Here is a 21,508-nt window from a genome sequence, read left to right on the forward strand (position 1 = left end):
ATATTTTTCCTATAGAGTACGGAATAGCCCCCCCCCCCGCGCGCAAAAAAGTTCTGCTTCTGAACACAAAAAATCCTTTCCTGTCATTTAGATCTCTATTTGATTTAGAAATGCGATCTCATCATCACTTAAAATAATTGATCCGGGAACAGTGAACGATTCAAACTTTTGATTTTAAAAAAACAGGTTCGTTAGCAGCATTTTGATATTTTAAAAATGGAATATGTTTTAAAAAATGCCCAAATTCAACAAATTATATGCGAGGAAAAAATGGGAAAATGTATGCAACACTTAACGATGCATCAGGAGTTTTAAACGTATACTCCTATGCTGCTTTTAAAATTTTTGTAATTTTGCTGTTGAATTGTATAGGGCGTAAGTGCGAAGAAAAAGATGCTTAATAGTAAAGCTAAAAAGACAAAATAAATAAATAAATAAATAAATAAATAAAAAGTGTTGGTGTTACAGTGAGTGTAACAGCAAATTGGTAGAGTGCGAGCTCAGCGAGAGCGTAAAAAAACCTTAACAAACACTTTTGGGTGACTGTTAACACCTGAAACCTTTCAGACCTTTTTTCTTACTTAAATAATAATTATTAATAAATTTATTTAAAGTAAACACAGGGACTACTGCAGTCCTGTAATATGAATTCCATGTCTCGTAGTTGAGGTTTTGCGGAATTCGGCCAAAATCATAAAAGTTTTGCATGCTACTATACACATACTATATAGATAAGGTAAGCTAAATTCAGTTGCAGAGTTTAAAAAACGGAATCTCAGTAATGCGATTGAATATTTCTAACATTCCAATAAACTACACGCTGTCGTTTGAATTCTAACAAGTTAGTACTCATTCTTACACTATCGCATATTCAGGCAAACAGGAGTTAAAGAATCGAATAGGCTGACTCGTAACGCCATCTTTAGGCAATATCAACTATTATTTTATCAAAACATATTTGATAAAAGCATTGTTTTATGAAAGAGAAAAATTGCTGTATAAAATATAAATGAAACGAAGTAGTCTCTGCTACAAAAACTACTTTCTTTCGAAATGTAAAAAAAAAAAAAAAAAAAAAAAAGGAATATTGACATAAAAATTAACAATCAAACCTTTTAAAATATTCAGTCAGTATCTAAGGCATTACAGTAACTACCCGTCCGTCGCGATGAAAATTATTTCATAATGGATAAGGGTATTTCATACGTTTCAAATTTGTATAATTTATTAGCAGTTCAGTTTTATCTATATTATATCGTTTCATCCGCTTCAACGTCTAAATATTTATCAAGTTCTTTGGCTGCAAACACAGCTTCAACACGGCGCTTAAATAGAGAAAAGTTTTTACCGTTAAACGGCTCAACACAATACTTTGTGTTCTCATCACGTGCTGCCATTTCAAATTTCACTTAACCCTTTCAGGGGCGCAATGTTATGATTTTTTAAAAGTTATGAAAAGTAAGCATAATGACATGTAATGGTCCTATAGACAACATAAATGAGTTTAAAAAAATTTTTTTCGTCCCCCTTTATGGAATGGGGACCGGTTGCGCCTTGAAACCAGCGCCCGTCTAGAGCACTTAAGACTAAACATTTGCTTATTTATCTTTACTTTGCTGAAAAGTATCTAAACGTAACCCAAATCGCAGATTATACTAGTAAATTACTGAACAACTAATAAAGTAAGTAATATGTGCATAAACACGCATTTTTAATTATAAATAAAAAATTTAAAATAGGAAACAAAAAAGTATGAGACAAAAAGTAACTAATAATGCACTAAATTACTTGCATAAAACTATGAAATATTTTTAAAAATTATGTTTAAAACTAAGAAAATTATATGTAAAAATAAAATAAATTAAGATGCATACAATTATATTACTATAAACTAGAAGCATGAGAAAAGCGACCGCTAAGAGAAGCATAATATAAACGCAAATACGAGTGTTTTTCAGTGTGCTAAGTGTCTCTGTAAAAAATAAGAAATGTTTTCCCTCTCTCAAAAGCTCCATAAATCCTCATCTTTGAAGCCACTCAAACGAAGATATTGTGCAACTGTTTACAGCAGTCATCCGAAAGCAATAAACACAACTGCAAAAAATTTCGCGACTGCGTCATCTGATCGTTTCTTCGATGTCCCAGAGGGGCGGTGGTTTCATACTGAAACAATGAAAACATTCAAATTTAAAAGGGTTCCATTACTTTTTTTGTGAACTAAGGACATTTCATTACTCATTGATGCCTGCTTATAAAATATATTGTGGAAAAATTAAAATTTTTTGGGTTTTTTGCTTCTATAATGCGTCAAAAAGAGTAGGGTACAAAAGAAGCTATTTTTGAATGATTCGTATCAATTAATGGATGCCCAGAAATGTTTGCTGCTGTCATCTGTTATCAGCTTTAAGAAGTAATTTAATTTTACCAGGGGTTTTGAGAAAGAAAAAAAAAAATTTTTTTTCTAAATTAAAAAAAAATGTTGAAAATGCGGTTTCAAGGCGAAACCACCGTCCCTGAAAAGGTTAACGCGCGATTCCGTTCCAAACAAATAAGTTCCACAAAACAAATATAAATGCTCCGCTCTAGCGTGTTCAATATCAGAATCACGCTCTGCTGTTCTGCTGTAAAGATTTAAAAAAGGTGAATCAGAGGCCGATGATAATTAAGTAGAGGCTTTGTTAAATGATGGAATTTCACGCACATGGAACAGCACGTTTCTACATATCAAACCATGACCAAAGAACTACTGTACTGTTGCCAAATCAACCTAAGCAAAAGTATAAAACAGTTACGTTAAAATACATGACATTACATCAGAAACCTGGGAAACCGGGGATTATTCTCAACAATTTTAAAGTTTCGACAAATCTTAATTTGCCTTTCATAGCCCTCTTTTCAGTTCTCAACCTGAAAAACAGAAATGTAATAAATTTAGAAAGTTTATGGTGAAAATGTACACTGCGAAAAAAAAGGGGGTGTGGGGACAGTTCTGTATCTCCCGTCTGTATATCTGTATTCTACTGTACCGAGTGATGAAAATCAACTTGCGTGTTTCATCTCTCGAAAGCGCGACTTAGGATATGTATATAGCATTGATTTATATATAGCATTGTTCTACCAATTAGATGTTTTGACACAAAATCGGACTTTTTCAGAAATAACATAACAATTTTTATGTTATTTCTGAAAAAGTCCATATTTCCATTCTACGACTCAAATTACGCTAAACTACAAAGTTTTGTAAAAATCGCACGAGTAGTTTTTAAAAAAATAGTTCTCAAACTTTTAGCTCCTCCATGTTAATTGAGTTTGGCATATATTTATTAAGTTCTCTTTTTTTATTAAACTTATTTGATTCTTCCTTTCACATTTCGAAAATCAGGTTCATTCCAAATAAAATTCACCCATTTTTTTATGATTTATTTTTTAAATTTGTACTTTAAATAATACTTATGAAATTTTGTAAAACAATTTTGAATTACAATCTATAAAATTTTTACCATCATCTTAAAGTAGACGTATCTAAGCATACATGCAAAAAATTACAGTTTTTTTATTCAAAATTCCCGAAGATATACGTGAATTTATATATTGGCGCGTTTTGAAATTTGGCATATTTGTTGAAAGCGATAAAGAATCAAATGTGGTTTACACACATTGCTAAAATTATTAGAAGGTAAGAACAATGTGACTTTTATTCCGCTCATGCACAATGTAAAATGGTAGCCCTTTTTCCGCTCCGGCATAATGGAAGGAAAGGAAAATTTGTTGTCATATATTAAGAAGTTCGCCAAGTGAATTTTTTTTGGTGCAAACTGAAAAAAATCGCGCCAAGATAAATTTTCGAATTTCTCCGTAAATTTTGAAACAAATTTTACAAAATTTAATATCTGGACATAATTTGAGTCGTAGAATCGGAATATGAAAAAAAAAAAAAAATGGGGTACATTATTTCCGAAAGAGTCCTATTTTGTGTCAAAATACCTATGTTAGAATAATGCTATGTGTAAATATAATATATATCCTAAGTCGCGTTTTCGAGACATGAAAAACGCAATTTGAATTTTGTCAATCGGCTCAGCAGAACGAGAGATATAAAACTGTCCCCCCCTTTTTTTGCGCAGTGTACTTTCTAAAAGGGACAGAAATTGTAATGAGCAAATGTGCAATAATACATAGTTTATACTATATTAAATATTATATTACCAGTGGCAGCTCGTAATAAGCACTGTGGAACTGCAGCACCCCCTATTTCCACTTATTATTATGTTTAATATTTAAAATAGTGTGCCCTTTAGTCTTTAAATTTTTTTTCTTTATACTTTTACAATACATAATCCTTAAGTGGTTTTCCCTATGTGTAACGTGTATACGAGCCAGTCTCCCTTAAAAAGTCCTCCACGATGGCATTCCTCCCTTAAGGCAGATAGCCCTCGAGTGCTTTGCCGTAATCTAATAAACCAAACAAACCATAATCCTTAAGCTTAATGTCAGTAGCCAATCCCCACTTTGTGAAAAAGGTACGAAAGTCTTTGTTTAGAACTGCGCGCTTCACAGTTCCGTTTGGCGGTTCTGCGCATGCGCACACAGAAAACAACACGAGAGCCGCGTAGAGAAGAAAGTATGGAGGTAGGAAAGGGAGGAGGGGCCATTCCATGGAGGTAGGAAGTAAGAAGGAGTCGCCCTAAACAAGTTTCTCCGTACCCTGCTCTGAAGCACCGGCGATCCCTACGTGGTGACCAAAACATTGGGTCATTTACCATTGAGTTCTATGGGATTTGACGCGTTCGGGTGTAAATATTTTGTAATTACGTCGCAAATATACACATAAATGTATATATTTTCTTTTTCTACAACACTTCAGAGTCCTAAGTATGTGAAAACAACATATTTTTAAACAACATTTCATTCTGAACGGAATTAAATGCTATACTTTTCACAGGACAGTTTTCTCAGAATGGTTTAATTTGAATGAAATATTTTCACAAGTTTTCGTTAATTACATTAGAAAAAAAAATTAAGGTAATTCGATTTTATTCGGTTAAGGTACAAAAATTAAGATCAAAGTTTATTGTACTATTAATATTAAAATTATGCATTATTTCTTTTCTATTTATAGAGCTTCTTCCTAAAATACTTTCTTAAATATGACATGATTTTTTGGCTTCTTTTAAATCGAAAAATATAAGTCAATTTATAATTAATGCTCTATTCGGTTCATTTTAAATTAGAGAATTATTAGGAAAATAGTATTTGACTTTCTCTGAACATTTCTGAAAGGGAATAAAATAAGGTTTTTTTTTTTTTTTTTTTTTTTTTTTTTTTTTTTTTAAAGTATTATTTAAAACTTGTAACTGAGTTATTATAAAATTTAAAGGGAATAATTCTTTTAATTATACTTATCAGATTTTTTTTTACCCTTCATTTCAACAATACATATTCCAAAACTCTTTATTACGTTCTTAAGTGCGCATCTCATAGCATTTGCTTTACAGTACCTTTTAACAGATTGCTTTCCAATACGAACAATTCTTGCTTAAATAGTTTTATAACGTATTTGTCAACAGGATTTCAATTTATGTTTACAATTCAATATTAAGGTTATTATATATTTAGATAACATTTATAATCATTATAAATTAGATACATTTAATCATTAGATTTCTTCACAGTACTAAAACAGTTGTTTATAAGTGAATAAATTCTTCATTTCAAATACATTTATAAATAATTTAATGAATATTTAAGTATTTTGTCAAAGGCAGATACATGCTTTTTGCAAGCACATGCATAAATACCCATACATATTTCCTATTTATCATTTCCGGCATGTGCAAATCTTTAATTTCTGTGCATTCACTATATTTTTCGTGTAAAGTAATTTACACTAATTTAGCATACACCCGAAAGTTTTACATAAAAATATATATGAATATAATTTGAATGAAAATTATAAGTATTATTTTTAATACCCACTCAAAGGTCAGTTTTTCTTCAAAATTCCCCCACGATGGCATCTCTCTCTTTAGGCAGATAGCCCTTGCATGCGTTACTCTATTTAATAAAAACTTAATCTGACCTATGTGCCTAATTACAAATATTTTAACATACATAATTTTATATTTACATTTAGCCATCAAGTTTCAAACTTTTCAAATCTTCTAGAAAATAAATTTTGGCAGATCTCTTTTAGCAATTTTCTTAAAATCTATATTTTTGTAGTGCAACAGCTTAGAATTTTATAAAACAAATTCATAATCAAAATCACTGTTGTTAGTTATCGAAAAACAACCAAGATGTGATTTTTGCGTAAATGTCAGTAAACTATACAAATTGCTATTATCCATCCCACTATGAATGTTTCTTTCATGCGAGAGTGTCCCTTTTTCGATTTCTATGGAACTGTCGCGTGTCGAAATACTATCAGAATTTTGTCAAGCGAGCTTCTGAATGTAAACAAAAAACACCCCGCCTGGTGACCCAAGCTTCAAAGCAGTGCTTCACTTCTAGCGCGGAATGGCCCCTCCTCCCTTTCCTACCTCCGTGGGCCATTCCATGGAGGTAGGAAAGGTAGTAAGTGTTTTCAACAAGTTAGTCTTGACTCTTTTATTATGTTTTGAATTTTTTTAATTAATTTTGAAATGAATGCATGAAAAATTTTACATACCCGGTTGACGAGACCGTTTCCTGTATACTTTTGAGGTGCTGTGCGGTAATTCCAAGCTACATCGGAAGTCCAAAAGCCTACAGCTATCCCTGGTACTTCTGTTAGATAAGGTGGTGCCTTTCCAGCTTCTAGTAAGAGTACATTGACGCAAGGGATTTCAGACAAGCGGCTGGCTAAGACTGAGCCTGCAGATCCAGCTACAACTGCAAAGCAAAAGATGGTCATGTCCCCCAAAATTCTGCTTATTTCAATGATAAAATTATATTAAATAGAAATATCTATCGACACAGAAATATAATCTATTTTAAATAGTTTATTATAAGTATTGAATTGATATAAATCCAAACTGTAGCTGAAAGAAAAGGGTGAAAACCAATGCCAATAAAATTCCTATCATCCGAACTTTCGATTTTTTTGACATTCCATTTTATTTGAAAATTATACGGAAACATAACTCTGGTGTTGCTGTTCTTGTGACTTATGTAACTTGTCTGACAGTAACATCAAAACAAGCCTACGAAATTCTTCGTGGCAAGGACTGCAACACTTTGCATGTCGTTAGCAAAAGCCTTGAGCACCATGCAGGTAACAGCATGATTTTGCTCAGTTCCACCTCCAGTTTTAAAGGAGACCACCCCGGGAGGACGATTTCAACTGTCTCTCACTCCTATTTCCCTACCACCACCCTCTTGAGAAGATTTTCGGCTCGCTGCATATTTAGAGTGCACCATGCCGTATAGACAGTATGAATTTACAAACATGCATGCCTTCTCCGGAATTAGAATCCAGTCCCTTCGGTACGGCAGTCAGAGTTGTTAACCAATGTCCCGGTTGAGAGGCACATAACTCTTGTGAAGAGCATTGAAAACTTTTGAAAAATTTGCGAAGTTTCAATTTCCTTGGAAGTATAACTAGAAGAGATTCGAGCTGAACCTAAGCGACTTATCGGTATCCCCATTAACAATATAGACAATGGTTGTAAAAGACCCTTTTATTAAAACTCAGGTAATTTAACAGAAGGCACTTCTTGTGCTTACAAATCAGTTAGCATTTACGGCGTAACTCAAAAGATAATGAATTCAAACTGAAGTAAGTTAACCAAAGGCTACACAGAAACAATACAGACAGGAGTTACAAGAATAATGCAGCACCGCAGACAGACAGCTTATCGAAGCATTTCAATTAATAACGTGACTTTTAGCGGGCGGATCACGCTCTGGGTCAAATGTCTTAAAACCTTAATTTAAATACTATCTCTTTTATTTGAATATGCGAGAGCTAGAATTAGCATTTTGGCAGGAAAACGGAAAGCGAGAATGGCGGTAAAGGTATTGAACATAAAACAACTGGTTAGAAAAATAAATAAATCCTTACAAATTAAAATAAAAATTATCAAGACATAAGATGGATATTTAAGGTGAGAAACTTCCATTTCATTTCACTGAAGAACTAAAAACAAAGTCATTACAAGAAACAAGCTACAAGATTCAAAATTTAAACACTTACCAATTACGTAATCATATTCTTCTTTGAAAGTTGCTACTGTTTTAGGTGTGTGTCTTTGTCCGGCGAGAGATAGAAGCAACATGGAGAGAAAGGTTGAGTTAGCAAGTGGAGTAGGATATGCTTGCTCTGCAGCTATGTCCATTATATCCTGTTAAAAGTAAGAAAGCTGTAACATTTGATTTAAGTTTTACTAGCAGCTTGCTCTTAATTCTGATTTCTTTCCTTAAGCCTTGTTTCATCCCATACTCGCTCAGTCGAAAGGTCCATATCAATGTTGTATAATCATTAGTTTTTTTTTTTTTTTTTTTTAAGCAAGAGATGTGAAAAATGTGCAATGTCCTCTCCGGTACTCGAATTTTACTAATTTTACCAATTACACCACGAAATCATGCTGAAAGGAGCGAGAAAATACCTTATGTACCCTCGCTTTTAAAGAGCGACTGGAAATTAGGGGATCGAAACGCCAAATCCTGGGGATGGTGAATTATCGTCCACCAACGTTTAGTTCGGGCGCCACTAGTAGAGTCATTAAATTTTCTTATGCTGGAGATGTGAAAAGTATGCAATGCCCTCGCCGGAACTCGAACGCTGGACCTATCTAATACGCGTCGAGTGTGCTTCCAATAACATCACGAAGGCATTCGGAAAGGAGAGAAAGAAAATGCCTTATAATGTTAAGGATAAAACTAACAAGAAATCGTATTCTAAATAGAGTTCTAGCATCTCGTGCTGCTGCTCCCACAAAGATTCGTTCATCCGAATAGAAGATTGCCGTTGAGTACGTTTGGGAAGTTTGAGCATTAGGTGGTCGCTAAACACTATTAGTTCGACCTAGGTTGGAATCTCGGGGAAAGGTGTTCTTGCATTGGAATTTGCTTTATTTTCCCCATGGATACAAGACAGTTTTCCTTAAAACATCTTCCAAGAAGTCTTTCTTGCCCTGTAGGCAGAGCCCTCGAGCTGCTTTGTCTTAATAAAGTAATCTAACGTAGCCTTGTTAATTGTGTTTTCCTGGCGATACAGGTAATGTTGTAAATTCGTGCAGACTTACTGAAACTGTTAACCAGCCAAAAGAACAGAGAGTCGCTGTTAGCCAGAAGTTGAATGAATTGCTTTGTATTATTTTCGGTTGTAATTACCCACAAATTGTGAGGAATAAAGTTTTATGTTAACCTCTACCTTTTTAGTAATAAAACTGTGTCTATATTAAGCATTCAGAGAGGAGATAACTTACCAATAATTTAACTTCTAAAATTCAACCATTAAAAAAGTAGTTCCGCTAAACAGCTAGATGCCTCAAGATAATATAAGTCAGTGAAATATATATGTATTTCAATTGATATACTTAGTTATTATTTTAAGTTGAATATCATTTCCACCCATTAATGTTTCACATTTACATCAGCAATTTCTGTTAACAAAAATTTAAATGAATTAAATGCTGAGAATAAAATATACCTGTAAGGTATAATAATGGTATAACTTAACAGAATATATTATTATTTTTCAGTTAGATTAAAACCAAAGATAGTCAGTTTTTCCTGAATGATTTTTCTATCAAATCAACTTTCTGTGAACTATGAGTTGCCATAATTTAGAACACTGTAGCAGAAACCGTAATTTAATATATTCAGCTTTGCACTAAATCTGTTCTTTACATTATTGGCATACGAGAAAAAGAATGTTCAAAATGACGTACATTTTGTTTTAAAAGAAGCACATTCAGCAATTCATCACTACAGTTTTCTTCAGCTGCAACTGAAGAAGTCCATTGTATTTAAATCCTTGAAAGCACTTCTGATAAAAGAAAGTCTACATCACTTATCGACATTTTTACACACTCAAATTTTATCTGTATAGCCATTCTTTCGCATTAATGATATATACTGCATAGTAGAAAAGTGAATGCAATCAAAGGATCCGTTTGCGGACTAAGAGGTGAATCATTCATAAATTTGGACATTATCAGGATGGTGACAGCAAAGGATGTGTCTGATCAGGTTATGGCCAAATCATGCAGAAATGATGGGAAGTGGCTATGTTGTTTTATAGTAAAGTAGTAATGTGCAAATCATCGAAATAGACATTGTGGTTTAAAGCCTAATTACGGTCCAGACTCTATCATTTACCTACTGAATCTGATAGTTCTTTTCTAAACATCAATATATGATTAATTAACAAGATCAGAACCTTTTTTAATCAGCCGAAGTATCAAAAGTTCTTCCTATTCAATCCTCTGAAATCAGTTAAAGTTTTGATAAGTGAAATTTATACAAAAATGAAAAGTCAAAATGCACACAATATTAAGAAAAATACCGATGAAGTGCAGAAATATCATAAATTTTCTTCTTTATATCAAATACAAACTTTTACAAATACTTTAAATAAATTTGTTGGTTGATTCCAGTGGAATTCCGCATGACAGAACTCTTAACTTTTAAAATAAAATTTTTTAATTCTAACAGATTTGAATAGTTAAGAGATTTTTTTTCAGTTGGAGCAGAAATTAATTAAGAATTAATAGAAAAAGTAAGAGTTTAATTTACTGACGAACATAAAAATTTAAAATTTCATTAATTATTAATCTTAAACTTGTGAGGATTTATCGATTTATTTTTGAATAATAGTTAATTTTGAATTAAAGTACTTTTCTGTCGCTTTCCGTTTTACCTACGCGTTTCATGCCAGAAGATAAATGAGATAGCGGGCGTTTATTTAGATTTAGGGAGAAAGAAGTGAAGCGAAGGTTTCCCAAGTTGATTTTAAAGCGTTTTCTGCCTACTTGAGGCCACGTTGTTATCACGGCTAAATAGCGATTTGTTTCTGTGGCGCTGAGTGCTTCTAGCCATTATGCTGTTCTCGCCGGTCTTGTACAAACCAGAGCCTTCCTGCGCGTTACTTTATCCCGTCAGCCGTTAGGCTAATCTAACTAGATTTGCTTCAATATTACTTGTTTAAATTAAGTCAGAGGTGCTGGCTTATGTAAGCCAAACTGGGGCCGTCTGTTGTGTGCTTAAATAAGGGTCTTATACACCTTCTTCTGACTTTGTCTGTTTACAGGTTAAGACTAGGTTATTCCTCTACAGTCTTTCTGGAGCTCCCGATTTTATGCTACCAAAGAGCGTGAGACTCTATAAACTGACTGTTGATTTAAAAACTTGTTTATAATTTTCGCATGTTAAATTCATTTTAGAGAAAAATATTAATTTTATAAACATTATTTTTGCAAAACCGGTGCTATGGCAAGAATATTTGTCCACCAACAATCACAGTTCCGATGAAATTTTTCTCTGACTGTGCAGATAGTGGAAAGAACATCAGGATACCTTTCGTACGTATGATCACTATATTACTCCGTTTATATAATAGATGTTATTAATGCCATTGATGCCTTTACGTAGCGAAACATAATTTAAGCTATTCATGTATACCTTCGGATATGTTTCACTTAATATCCGGCAGGCTTTGAAAATATGCATGTTATTGTTGAAAATACTAATATATACTATGTTTATACAACCAAAAATATTTAGATTTTAAACAATGCTGCCTGAGATATATGAAAAAGTTGAGGGTGTAGTAATAGTTTTATATTAATTAAATGTAATGGGATATTTTTTCTTTCATGTTTCTTTAAATTTAAGATACTAAAAGCGCAGTAATATTCTTTAAAAATTAATGATAAGAATATATAGACTTCCTGTAACTTACCCACTGAGAATTGTAGTCTTTCAGTTGTGTAACAGTATCCCGCTAGCTTTTGTGAACACTTGAAGTGTCTTCCCGAGAGGTGAATTACAAGAATGTGCGGACTGTCCATTTATCCCGTTAACCCTGTTTGGACTTCGCTATCTTCCGTAGGGCCGCTGACAACTAAGTTAACTTTGTATTTACCGGCTGTTATATCATCATAGTAGTTTAGTGTTAAAGTAGTGTAGTTTATACTTTTGTCTCGTGCTCTAGTATCCATTATGACCCCATATACATGAGTTAAAATTAAGTGATTGGTAATTATTGCTATCATCTGAAGAACACAGATACCCCACAACAAATTCAATCTTGACGAACATAAATTATCTCATTGTTTCTGATCTTTAAATGCTATGCCATGTTGCATACTCGATTTAGAAACTTATAACAAATGTGAGAAAGAGCAGAATAACTGTATGCCCAGATAATTGCTAAATGTAATTCAGTCTTACAGACTTCTTTCTATAACACTGGCTTTTGCATTTCTGTAGGTACATATATTGCAACTAATCAAGTAATTTTTAAAGAGTATTTTGATTCACTATACATTCTACGATTGCGGTTGATATGAAACAATGTAAAAAGAAATTTTAGAAAAAAAATGCTTTGTTAAATTAAATATTTCCCTGCTAAAACCGTAGCATTATTCATACCATTAATGCTCACAGCATTCTACACTCAGACGCGTCATTTAAATTCTTTGAATTAAAAAAACTCGAATTCTTCTGAAAACTGGATAAATTTAAGTGTCTGTAGCAGAAAACCTTTAATACCAAAACAACTGTAGTGTTTTTTATAATGTAAATTTGTTTTGGAAAATATTTTCGTTTTCAGACTCTAGTTTTGGCATAAATTACGAAGAATTTTAAAATAAAATAATAAAGAAACCTGATAATGAAAGCAAAAGAAAAGAACATTTTCCAATTGTTTATCTTTCTTACATACATGTGATTTAAAAACATCATTTTATTTCTATCCTAATTCTAGGAATCAGACTATTGAAACTACTTCAGTCACTCATTTTAAGCAGTATAAACTAATATTTTTAACTTTTTCATCGAAGGTATTCACAGGAACGTTAATTAAACGTTCTCGCAGATAGCTAACACTTAACAGCGTTGCCATTCGGCAAAACATTAAGAACTTTTATTTATCGTTTGAATTTAATCAATTTAACTACTCAATAAACTGAACAATTAAAAACAGTAAAAGCATTTCTTAATAGTCTAAATTTTATTGTATTTTTTAACAATATATCTAACTTATGTAACTTGAATTAACTTAAAATATATCAATATAACTATTACAACATGTTTCTAACATATACTGTATACCTAGTAATAGAATTGTAAGGCTTTTTGCATTTCAAATTTCAGCAGAGATTTAACTTAATGAAATCTTAATATAACATTTTTATTGATAAATTTCCATAGTTTCGAAAATAACATGATTACACGCTCAAATAATTAAACTTCTAAATCACTATAATTATTGCATATTGCGACTCTAAATCATTGAGATTACATGATTACATTGTGATACGTATTCTAAATCATAGTGATTACATGATTACATAAACGCATAATGCTCAAAATAATGAGATTAAATAATCATTACTTCGAAAAAAACATATTTGAAAATTTGAATCTCAGAAAGTTCTATCGAGCAATTATTTTCTTAAAATAATCCTTGTACTTTTATCTCAAAAATATGCTTTTTTTACTAGTATAGAAACTGAAGAAAGAAAGAGATAAGTGCTACATAATAGTTAAAAACAACCAAAAATGACATAAAAAATGCACAATGAAAATAAAAACAAAATAAAACAAAATAAAAATATTTGCAGTTTCTTGCTTTTGGCATTGAGGCAACGATATATTTGAAAGTGCAAGGATTAAGACAATGAAAATTTTTCATTGTTAATATTAGAATAAAAATACATTTCAGTCTTTTTTCATGAAAAGAGCTGATGCTAAAAAGATAACAAAGTAAAATTTTATAAAAGATGGTGTGACGAACTTTATAATCAATCTCAGAATTGTAATTATATCTTTAATATGAAATATGTTTAATAGAGTTATTTCCACTTACCTTTGGTTTAGGATATGTTTCTTATTAGATGATATTAGTTACAGTGCGAAATACTTAAAAATGGAATGAAAGAATCTTTCAGAATAGAAACTTCGAGAAAATTATTAAAGATGTTTCCTGTTATCTTAATAATATCCTCCAAGAACAGATACTAAAACAACACGATCATCGATATACGGATATACTATATAACAAATAAAAATAAAATCAACTGTTTCTGGCATTTTTGTCGAACATTATGATACAAAATGTTGAGGTTAGTGGGTTATAAATTCGTAACCCATAGCTCTGCTTATATAGCACTAATTTTTTTTTTTTGCATGACTGCTTTATTTTCGACGCAAGATAATGTGGTCTAATCTTTAAGCAATTCTTTTCTTGATTAAAATGTGGCCTTCTAATTGTGTCTAAAGACATAATCCTTTTCGCAATGTCTCTAGAAACAAGGTTAATACACTTTGAATACTAGTGTAGCAATTATTTATTAAGAAATAAATGAAGTTGAAATTAAAAGAAATTCCTCTATCTTCAGAAGTTACGAAAGTCATTTTACAGTAGCTTAATTTTTCGTCTTAAGTTAAAATTGGGTTTGCCTAAACAATGACATCAATGCTAGAGTACTTCAGTTTTATGAAATCTAAATTCATATGATATAGTTAACTCTAAAATGTTATCAAAGTTTATACATTTATGTGAGATGTTTCGCTATTTCAGAAATTTTGTACTGAAAGTGTGGCAATTTAGAAATGTTAAAATAAAATAATAAATGAAAATATCGGATCTACATTATGTAATCTGTTAAGTCCAGATTACAGTCCAACACATCAAAAAGTTCCCCACTGAAGTTTCAAAAAAGTATTTAAAAAAGTATTTAAAAAATTAAAGTACATAAAATACATAAAATTAAGAAAAAGTTGCAATCTAAACTTGGTTTGAAGATTTTAATTTAACGCCTGAAAAAGATTTTAAGTTAAGCAGTTAAGAAAAACATTATATTTTAAGAACTTATAAATGAATGTCATAAAAACTTATATTTGAAATGAGCTGTTCGAAGTGAGTGTGCTAAATGTCACGAAAAAGAATTTGCTTGATCTTACCATATTTCATCGTAAATCAGAGTCACAAAAAGATGTACTAAATATTCGGAAAGCCAAAAACTGACATAATCAAATAACATCATTTGGTAAAGAAAGGCTTACATATTCAAGCTATAGCTGTGCATGTTTTTAATTAGAAACTAGGCATACGTGGTAATCCTTGAAATACATTTCATAGCTGTATTTTATTTCAGCATAACCTTGATTCACAAAGTGTAGTCCGTTCCTGAAGATGAGTGGTTCTCAACCTCTTTTACTCAATGCTCTTTCATCATTGCTAGAATTTTACCCTCTCCCTCCTTCTCAAAAGTCCAAAAATACAGATATATATTCATTTAGATTTAGATAATTTTTAATGTGTTAAAAATTAAGCAACAAAAATTATAAAAACTGGAGTTAAATACCAAAATTTGTATAACGTTAGTTTTTTTTTAGTCCAAAGGGGACTGAAGAACTGCACTGAAGAACTATTAATTTCGTTTTGGCATTTTGCGTTGGAAACTATAAACGGCGAATCACTTTTCAAATTAGTGCCACGAAATATTATCGCCCTTATTATATTTAAAGAAATTTAATAATTAAGAATCGGATAAAACAACGGTACCTAGAGCCATCAAAATTTGAATAACGTAATCTTCCATAGAATATGGACAATGTAAAAACCCTAATTTCAATTATAAATTTGTTTTATTATCGATTTCATATTTTGTAACACTTCAACGAATTTTTTATTAAAAAACTAAACGATTTCAAAGCGAGCAATGGCAACACAGTACGAAAAGAAAAAATATTTTTATCTCCAGCGCGCGAGACTGTTTATCGGAAATTCTGAAGATAATCACATTTAAAAATTATTTTGCGATATTGCTGTTAAATTGAATTTTATGGTTTGAGTACGTATAACGTGATATTAAATAAAGGTAACCTACAAAACGTTAAAAAAAAAAAAAAAAAAAACACCCCTGTGGACGTAATTTAAAATCTGAAAACCTTTCAGATGTTTTTTAAATTTTTTAAATTTCTTCTTCTTTTTTAATTTTATTCTTTCTTTCTTTCTTTATTTTTTTGTGTGTAAACTAAAACTAAGCTAAATACTCAAAAGCGAAATAAAAGGTTGACCGCATCATCCCCCCACCGCCCCCAAGGTTGAGTACTTCTGCTGAAGACAGTTCCTTATCCGGACTATTCGCAAAACAGAAACACGTTTCCCCATTATTTCTCATATTCTAAATGCCTCCTGAGAAAAGAATGTTTTGCATGTAAGTTCATACTGAAAAACTGATGGAATTCATTAAATCTAACACGTACACAATATTAGCATATACATAGTATATTTATCAATAGTAATTTAAAAAAGTAGGAAAATTTGAATTAAATTTGACCATATCCGTATGAAGGAATGCTGACGAGTAAGCAGAAAGCTGTGAAGAAGTCAGTAGTGGAAAATGCCGTCGTCTCAAAAGAGAAATTCTATTCTGTAGAAATATCAGACAATTGCAATCTTTTACGGTACTTTTTAATAAGCCCAAAAGGAACGATAGTCTCAAATGAGATTTTAGTCTCGAAATGGCATTTTGCTTTAAATAACTATAATCGACGTATCACTTTTGAAATTGTTGCCACCAAATGCTATCGCCCTGTATTATATTTAAAGAAATTAAATAATGAAAAATCTGCATGAATGTATGCATATTTCTTGCACTGTGAAAAAACAAAGGTACCTAAAGCCATCCAATTTGATAGTTTAATTTTATTATCGATTTCAAATTTTGTAAAACTTAAAACGAGGAAGTAAAGTGGAAGTAAAAGGGAATTTTTATAACTTCCGTCACTTATGTTTGTAACATTAGCTATAGTTTGCACTTCTGTAGATTTCTTTAAATAAAAACATATATCCTAAAGCAACTTTTAGTTGCATTTTGAGTTACTACTCTTTTCCATGCCTCCTCCACTAATATACGGATGCATCTGGCAAATATTCCGACTTAACGTCCTTCAAATGCTTTGTGTTTTCATTTTCGTGTATTACTTCTCTTTAGATAACTTTTATTAAGATATTTAAACTTTTTAAGATATTTAAAATTTAGGTTATGACAGTATTAAAAAAAATTACTTACCATAACCTGTTATAAATGCTGAATTACAAAAGTTGTGTTTATGAAACGAAAGTCTAACTTAATTCCTTACAGTCATTGTTTTGAAAGCGGCGGAGATGCTGTTGCGTGCTTACGGGTTCATAATATATTGAATGCACACATGTCCGACGATTTATGTTGATAAAATTTATTTTTATCAAAGGAAACACTTCAATCTTTCAGGAATTTTCCACAGAAATCCTCGTACAGATATTCACAGTAGCACACAGCACAATCAATAGTTACATTTCAAACTAGTAAGAACGTTAAACACAAATGCAAAGCGCATCTAAAGAGAAAGCTAACTCAGATATCTCAGTTCACTCTAAACTAACAACTCGCAACAACAATAACTAAGCAAACGAGAGTAGATTCTCTCTCTTCGGCCTTAAATAGTTTTTAATCGGCCGCCGAGATATTTGTAATACTTTCTACTTCTCAAAATTACTAGAAAGCAATACGAGGGTGGAATTACGGTTATAGCTAACATAGTGGTCGATTACATTTATTCAATTTCACCACATATTACTGTCATACAAGGACCGGACCCAAATATCACCAAATAGTCTCCAAATCTGGCGACTTTTTGCGACAAAATAAGTGGCCAAAACTGTCGTCAGCTTGGCGATACCTCGCCAAATGACTCAGATACCCATTTACTCGATGTTAAATGCACTTGACCCTGTATTTTTACTTATTCGGCATAGCTTTTCTTTAGAATTTTCATTTGACATTACGCAGCAAAATACAACCATTTCACATATAATTGCACTAAAGTTATCTCTCTTTGTACAATTTTCGTAACAATGCATTTAATAAAATGGCGGTTTTTATATTTTTTACGATGTATTTCATTTATATTAGTTACGATGCTCGTTTTGAAATCGTTTAGTTTTTTAATCAAAAATTCGTTAAAGTTTTACAAAATATGAAATCGATAATAAAACAAATTTCAAATTAGGGCCTCCACATGCCCATATTCTATGGAAGATTTGTTTTATCACAGTGCGAGAAACATACATACATTTATGCTGATTCTTCATTATTTAATTTCTTTAAATATAATACAGGGCTCTAATATTTAGTGGAAACAATTTGAAATTTGATTCGCCTTTTGTAGTTTTCAACCCAAAATGCCAAAACGAAATGAATAGTCCTTCAGGGCAAATTTTCCTTTGGATTTAAAAAAAAAAAAAAAAAAAAAGTCATGTTATGAAAGCAATTAACATGACCTTTTTCTTTCATCAGTGACATTGACATTGCAGAGCATTTCGAAGGATAGATTCTTGTTAACCGGAAGGTAAATATGGATCACGTATTTTGAAGGCTAGTGTCCTATCTAAGCAGGTGATTAATCATGAATGTCACATTTGTTCCAAAAGCATAAAAGAGGCTTCGATCAATTGCTAGCAGCGAGTCATATGCAACATTTTGTTCCTTCATTGTGGCTCACATGGTAACGAACAATAATTTTTAAAACATCATTCCAACTTGTAGCAGAAATCATGTTACGATACGCGCTTTTGACTATGGTTATTTTATGTTTTAAATTCAGTTATTTTTATCTTAATTATAAATAATGTTAAACTGTGTACTGTTTCTGTCACAAACAAAGACTTCAATAGGTACAGGTACAATTAAAAGTATGGGGCACGTCAGCGGTGTAGCATAGGATGACGAGATTTGTAAAAGCTCATAAAGAAAAGTTTGAGCTTCGCCGTGAAGACGAGCATCCGAGCTTTCCAAAGGATCTAGATTGGTTTGGTTTGGTTTATTAAGATTACGGCAAAGCACACTAGGGCTATCTGCCTAAGGGGAGGGATGCCTTCGTGGAGGACTTTTTAAGGGAAACTGGCTCGTATAAACGTTACACATGGGAAAAACCACGAAAACGCCCATGCAGCCAGCCCGTTCGCGGGATTAGACTTTACCTGTTATGGTAAACTCTGCAAAAAAAGGGTGGGGAAAAGTTCTGTATTTTCCATTCTACTGGGCCGATTGACGAAATAGTTATATAGTTATTAGATTTATAGTATTATAGCTTTATCCTAACATAGGCATTTTGAAACAAAATCGGACTTTTCTGAAATGCATACAGATTTGTTTTTACATATTTCGATTTTACAACTCTATTATGTCTAAATATAAAATTTTGTAAAATTTACTGTATATTTTACCAAAAAATTTAAAAATTTATTTTGGTGCACCTTTTTTAGTTTGCGTAAAAATAACTAATTTAAATAATTTGTAAATTTAAAAAAAAATATAAAAATTTGTAAAGTTTAGTGTAAATTTTACCGAGAAACTTAAAAAATAAGTTTGCGTAAATATAAATAATAAAAATAGCTAAATTCTTACTTTATGGTAACCTATTTTCCTTCCCCCTTCCACCGTACACGACACTAAAAAAAGGAGCACAGTCCATTCTTTCAAATAATTTTAAAAAAGGTGCCTAAACCACATTTGGCATTATTATCGCTTATAACAAATATGCCAAATTTCAAAACGCGTCAATATATAAATTACGTATATCTTGGGAAATTGTGAATAAGAAATCTGATGTGTACACCACATGACTTCCTTGTATGGAATATTAAATTATATGCATTTTCCTGCATTTCATTTAAACTTATTCAATTGAATTAAATCTACTTCGTCGATAACGCATAAACCACAATAGAATAAATGCGCTCTTAAAAATTCACTATATTTATTTACCATAGCGATACTCTGGTACTAGGTTCTATTAATAGCGTTACATTTCATTCATTTTATAACTCAGAATACAAAAAAAATTATATCATCTGAAGAATTATCAAATCGTTGCCACATGTTCTATTCAAATACTATAATAAATCTAAAACGATGTATAAAAGAAATTTAAAAAAAATAAAAGATAAACAATTTTCCACAGAAGATTCAGCGCTGCTTACCTAATGCTCATGCGCTACTCGTAAACATTTTTCTCTGTCCGAAACAGACTGGCAACAGTATTTTCTGCTAATATGAAACCCTTTTTTCCTCGAATTTCATTAGAGATGTATTTCTCATTCAATTGATTCAGTTCTCACTTCTCGGCAAGGCAAAAATAATAAAAACAAACATTTACAATTAAAATTACAGTTTCTACGCAAAAACAGGTAATTCGGCTAGCGGGCAAGAAGACAGATTTTTCAGTGCATAAAACTCAAAGTTTACTTTTGGTTTCACTCAGCAAAAAACACTGTACTGTAAAAAAAAAAAAAAAAAAAAAACCCTCGAAGTTTACAGGCAAAAGTCTTGTATAGTTACAGAAATGTGAGCAATTACGAAGGAAATATCTGTAACGAACACAGAACCGAAGCAAAGTGTAAACTCTACAGGAATGCTTCAAGTTTTGCTTTAATTTTGTCCGTAGCGTGTGATCACGTGGCTTAAAACAGCTGAGAGAGAAGAACCAATCAGGAAGAAGGTGAAATAAGGGGTTTAGCGGGAGAGTTGAATGATAGTCGCCATGTCTGCCATTTTTTTTTTCCTTTTTTTTTTTTTTTTTCTTTTTTTTTTTTGCTATGGTGTCATACTGTCGAGGTAAGTTCGAAATTAGTGTTTGACCTGTATTTTATTCAATTTATGTAATGTATTTGCTATATTCTTTACACTATCTATAATTAAATTATTTTAATGTTTAGCTTATAATTCTAGTAAGCCTAAATAAGCCTGTGTTGAATGATTGTTAGATAGAGTTAAAATCACAGAGCTTGTGTTCCATTTAGTAAAATAACAGCAACTTTTATTCGTTACATCTGCAGGTGTATGCAGTTAAACTGCTCATATATCGAAACAGAAACAAATTTGTTAATATGTTAGTTCAAAACAAGTAAATTTAATATTAATGTTCTATCTATAGTCTAATAATTTCTCATGTTAAATATTTATGTATGTTTTAAAACATATCGCGTTAGAGATGTCTATGAGAGTAACATTTAAAATAATAAATCCGCAATCAATTTTTGAGACATCAAAGATAGGAAATACCCAAACTGACTAGTTAATTATGAGGATGAATACATGCAACATCATTGCTCATGTGCTTGTTAATTGTGTAAGTTTTGAAGTTCATGCATTATGTTGATGTTCATTGATAACTGTATTGGCCTTATACATGCATTTCAAAATTTTGCATATTTTACGAGTGAGCTAAGTATTAAATGCTGTTACGTATAAATTCGTATTATGTGGAAAAGTAGTTTTTGATCTAACACTTTCTAAGAATTTTTTAATGT

At 31.5% G+C, this 21,508-nt stretch overlaps 1 protein-coding gene across 1 annotated transcript in view; it reads right to left on the reverse strand.

Moving 5' to 3' along the window:
• The window catches only part of LOC118184845 (glucose dehydrogenase [FAD, quinone]-like), a 105,713-nt gene that overhangs the window by 45,955 nt on the left and 38,250 nt on the right, over positions 1–21,508 (reverse strand). The window contains 2 exon segments of the mRNA XM_085825985.1: positions 6,668–6,870; positions 8,174–8,321. Of these exon segments, the coding sequence (XP_085682111.1) occupies positions 6,668–6,870; positions 8,174–8,315 (345 nt within the window). The 5' untranslated portion in view covers positions 8,316–8,321.

Source organism: Stegodyphus dumicola, chromosome 1, assembly GCF_044657685.1.
Source record: "Stegodyphus dumicola isolate Sdum_Otavi_A_Nest chromosome 1, ASM4465768v1".
Taxonomy (NCBI): domain Eukaryota; kingdom Metazoa; phylum Arthropoda; class Arachnida; order Araneae; family Eresidae; genus Stegodyphus; species Stegodyphus dumicola.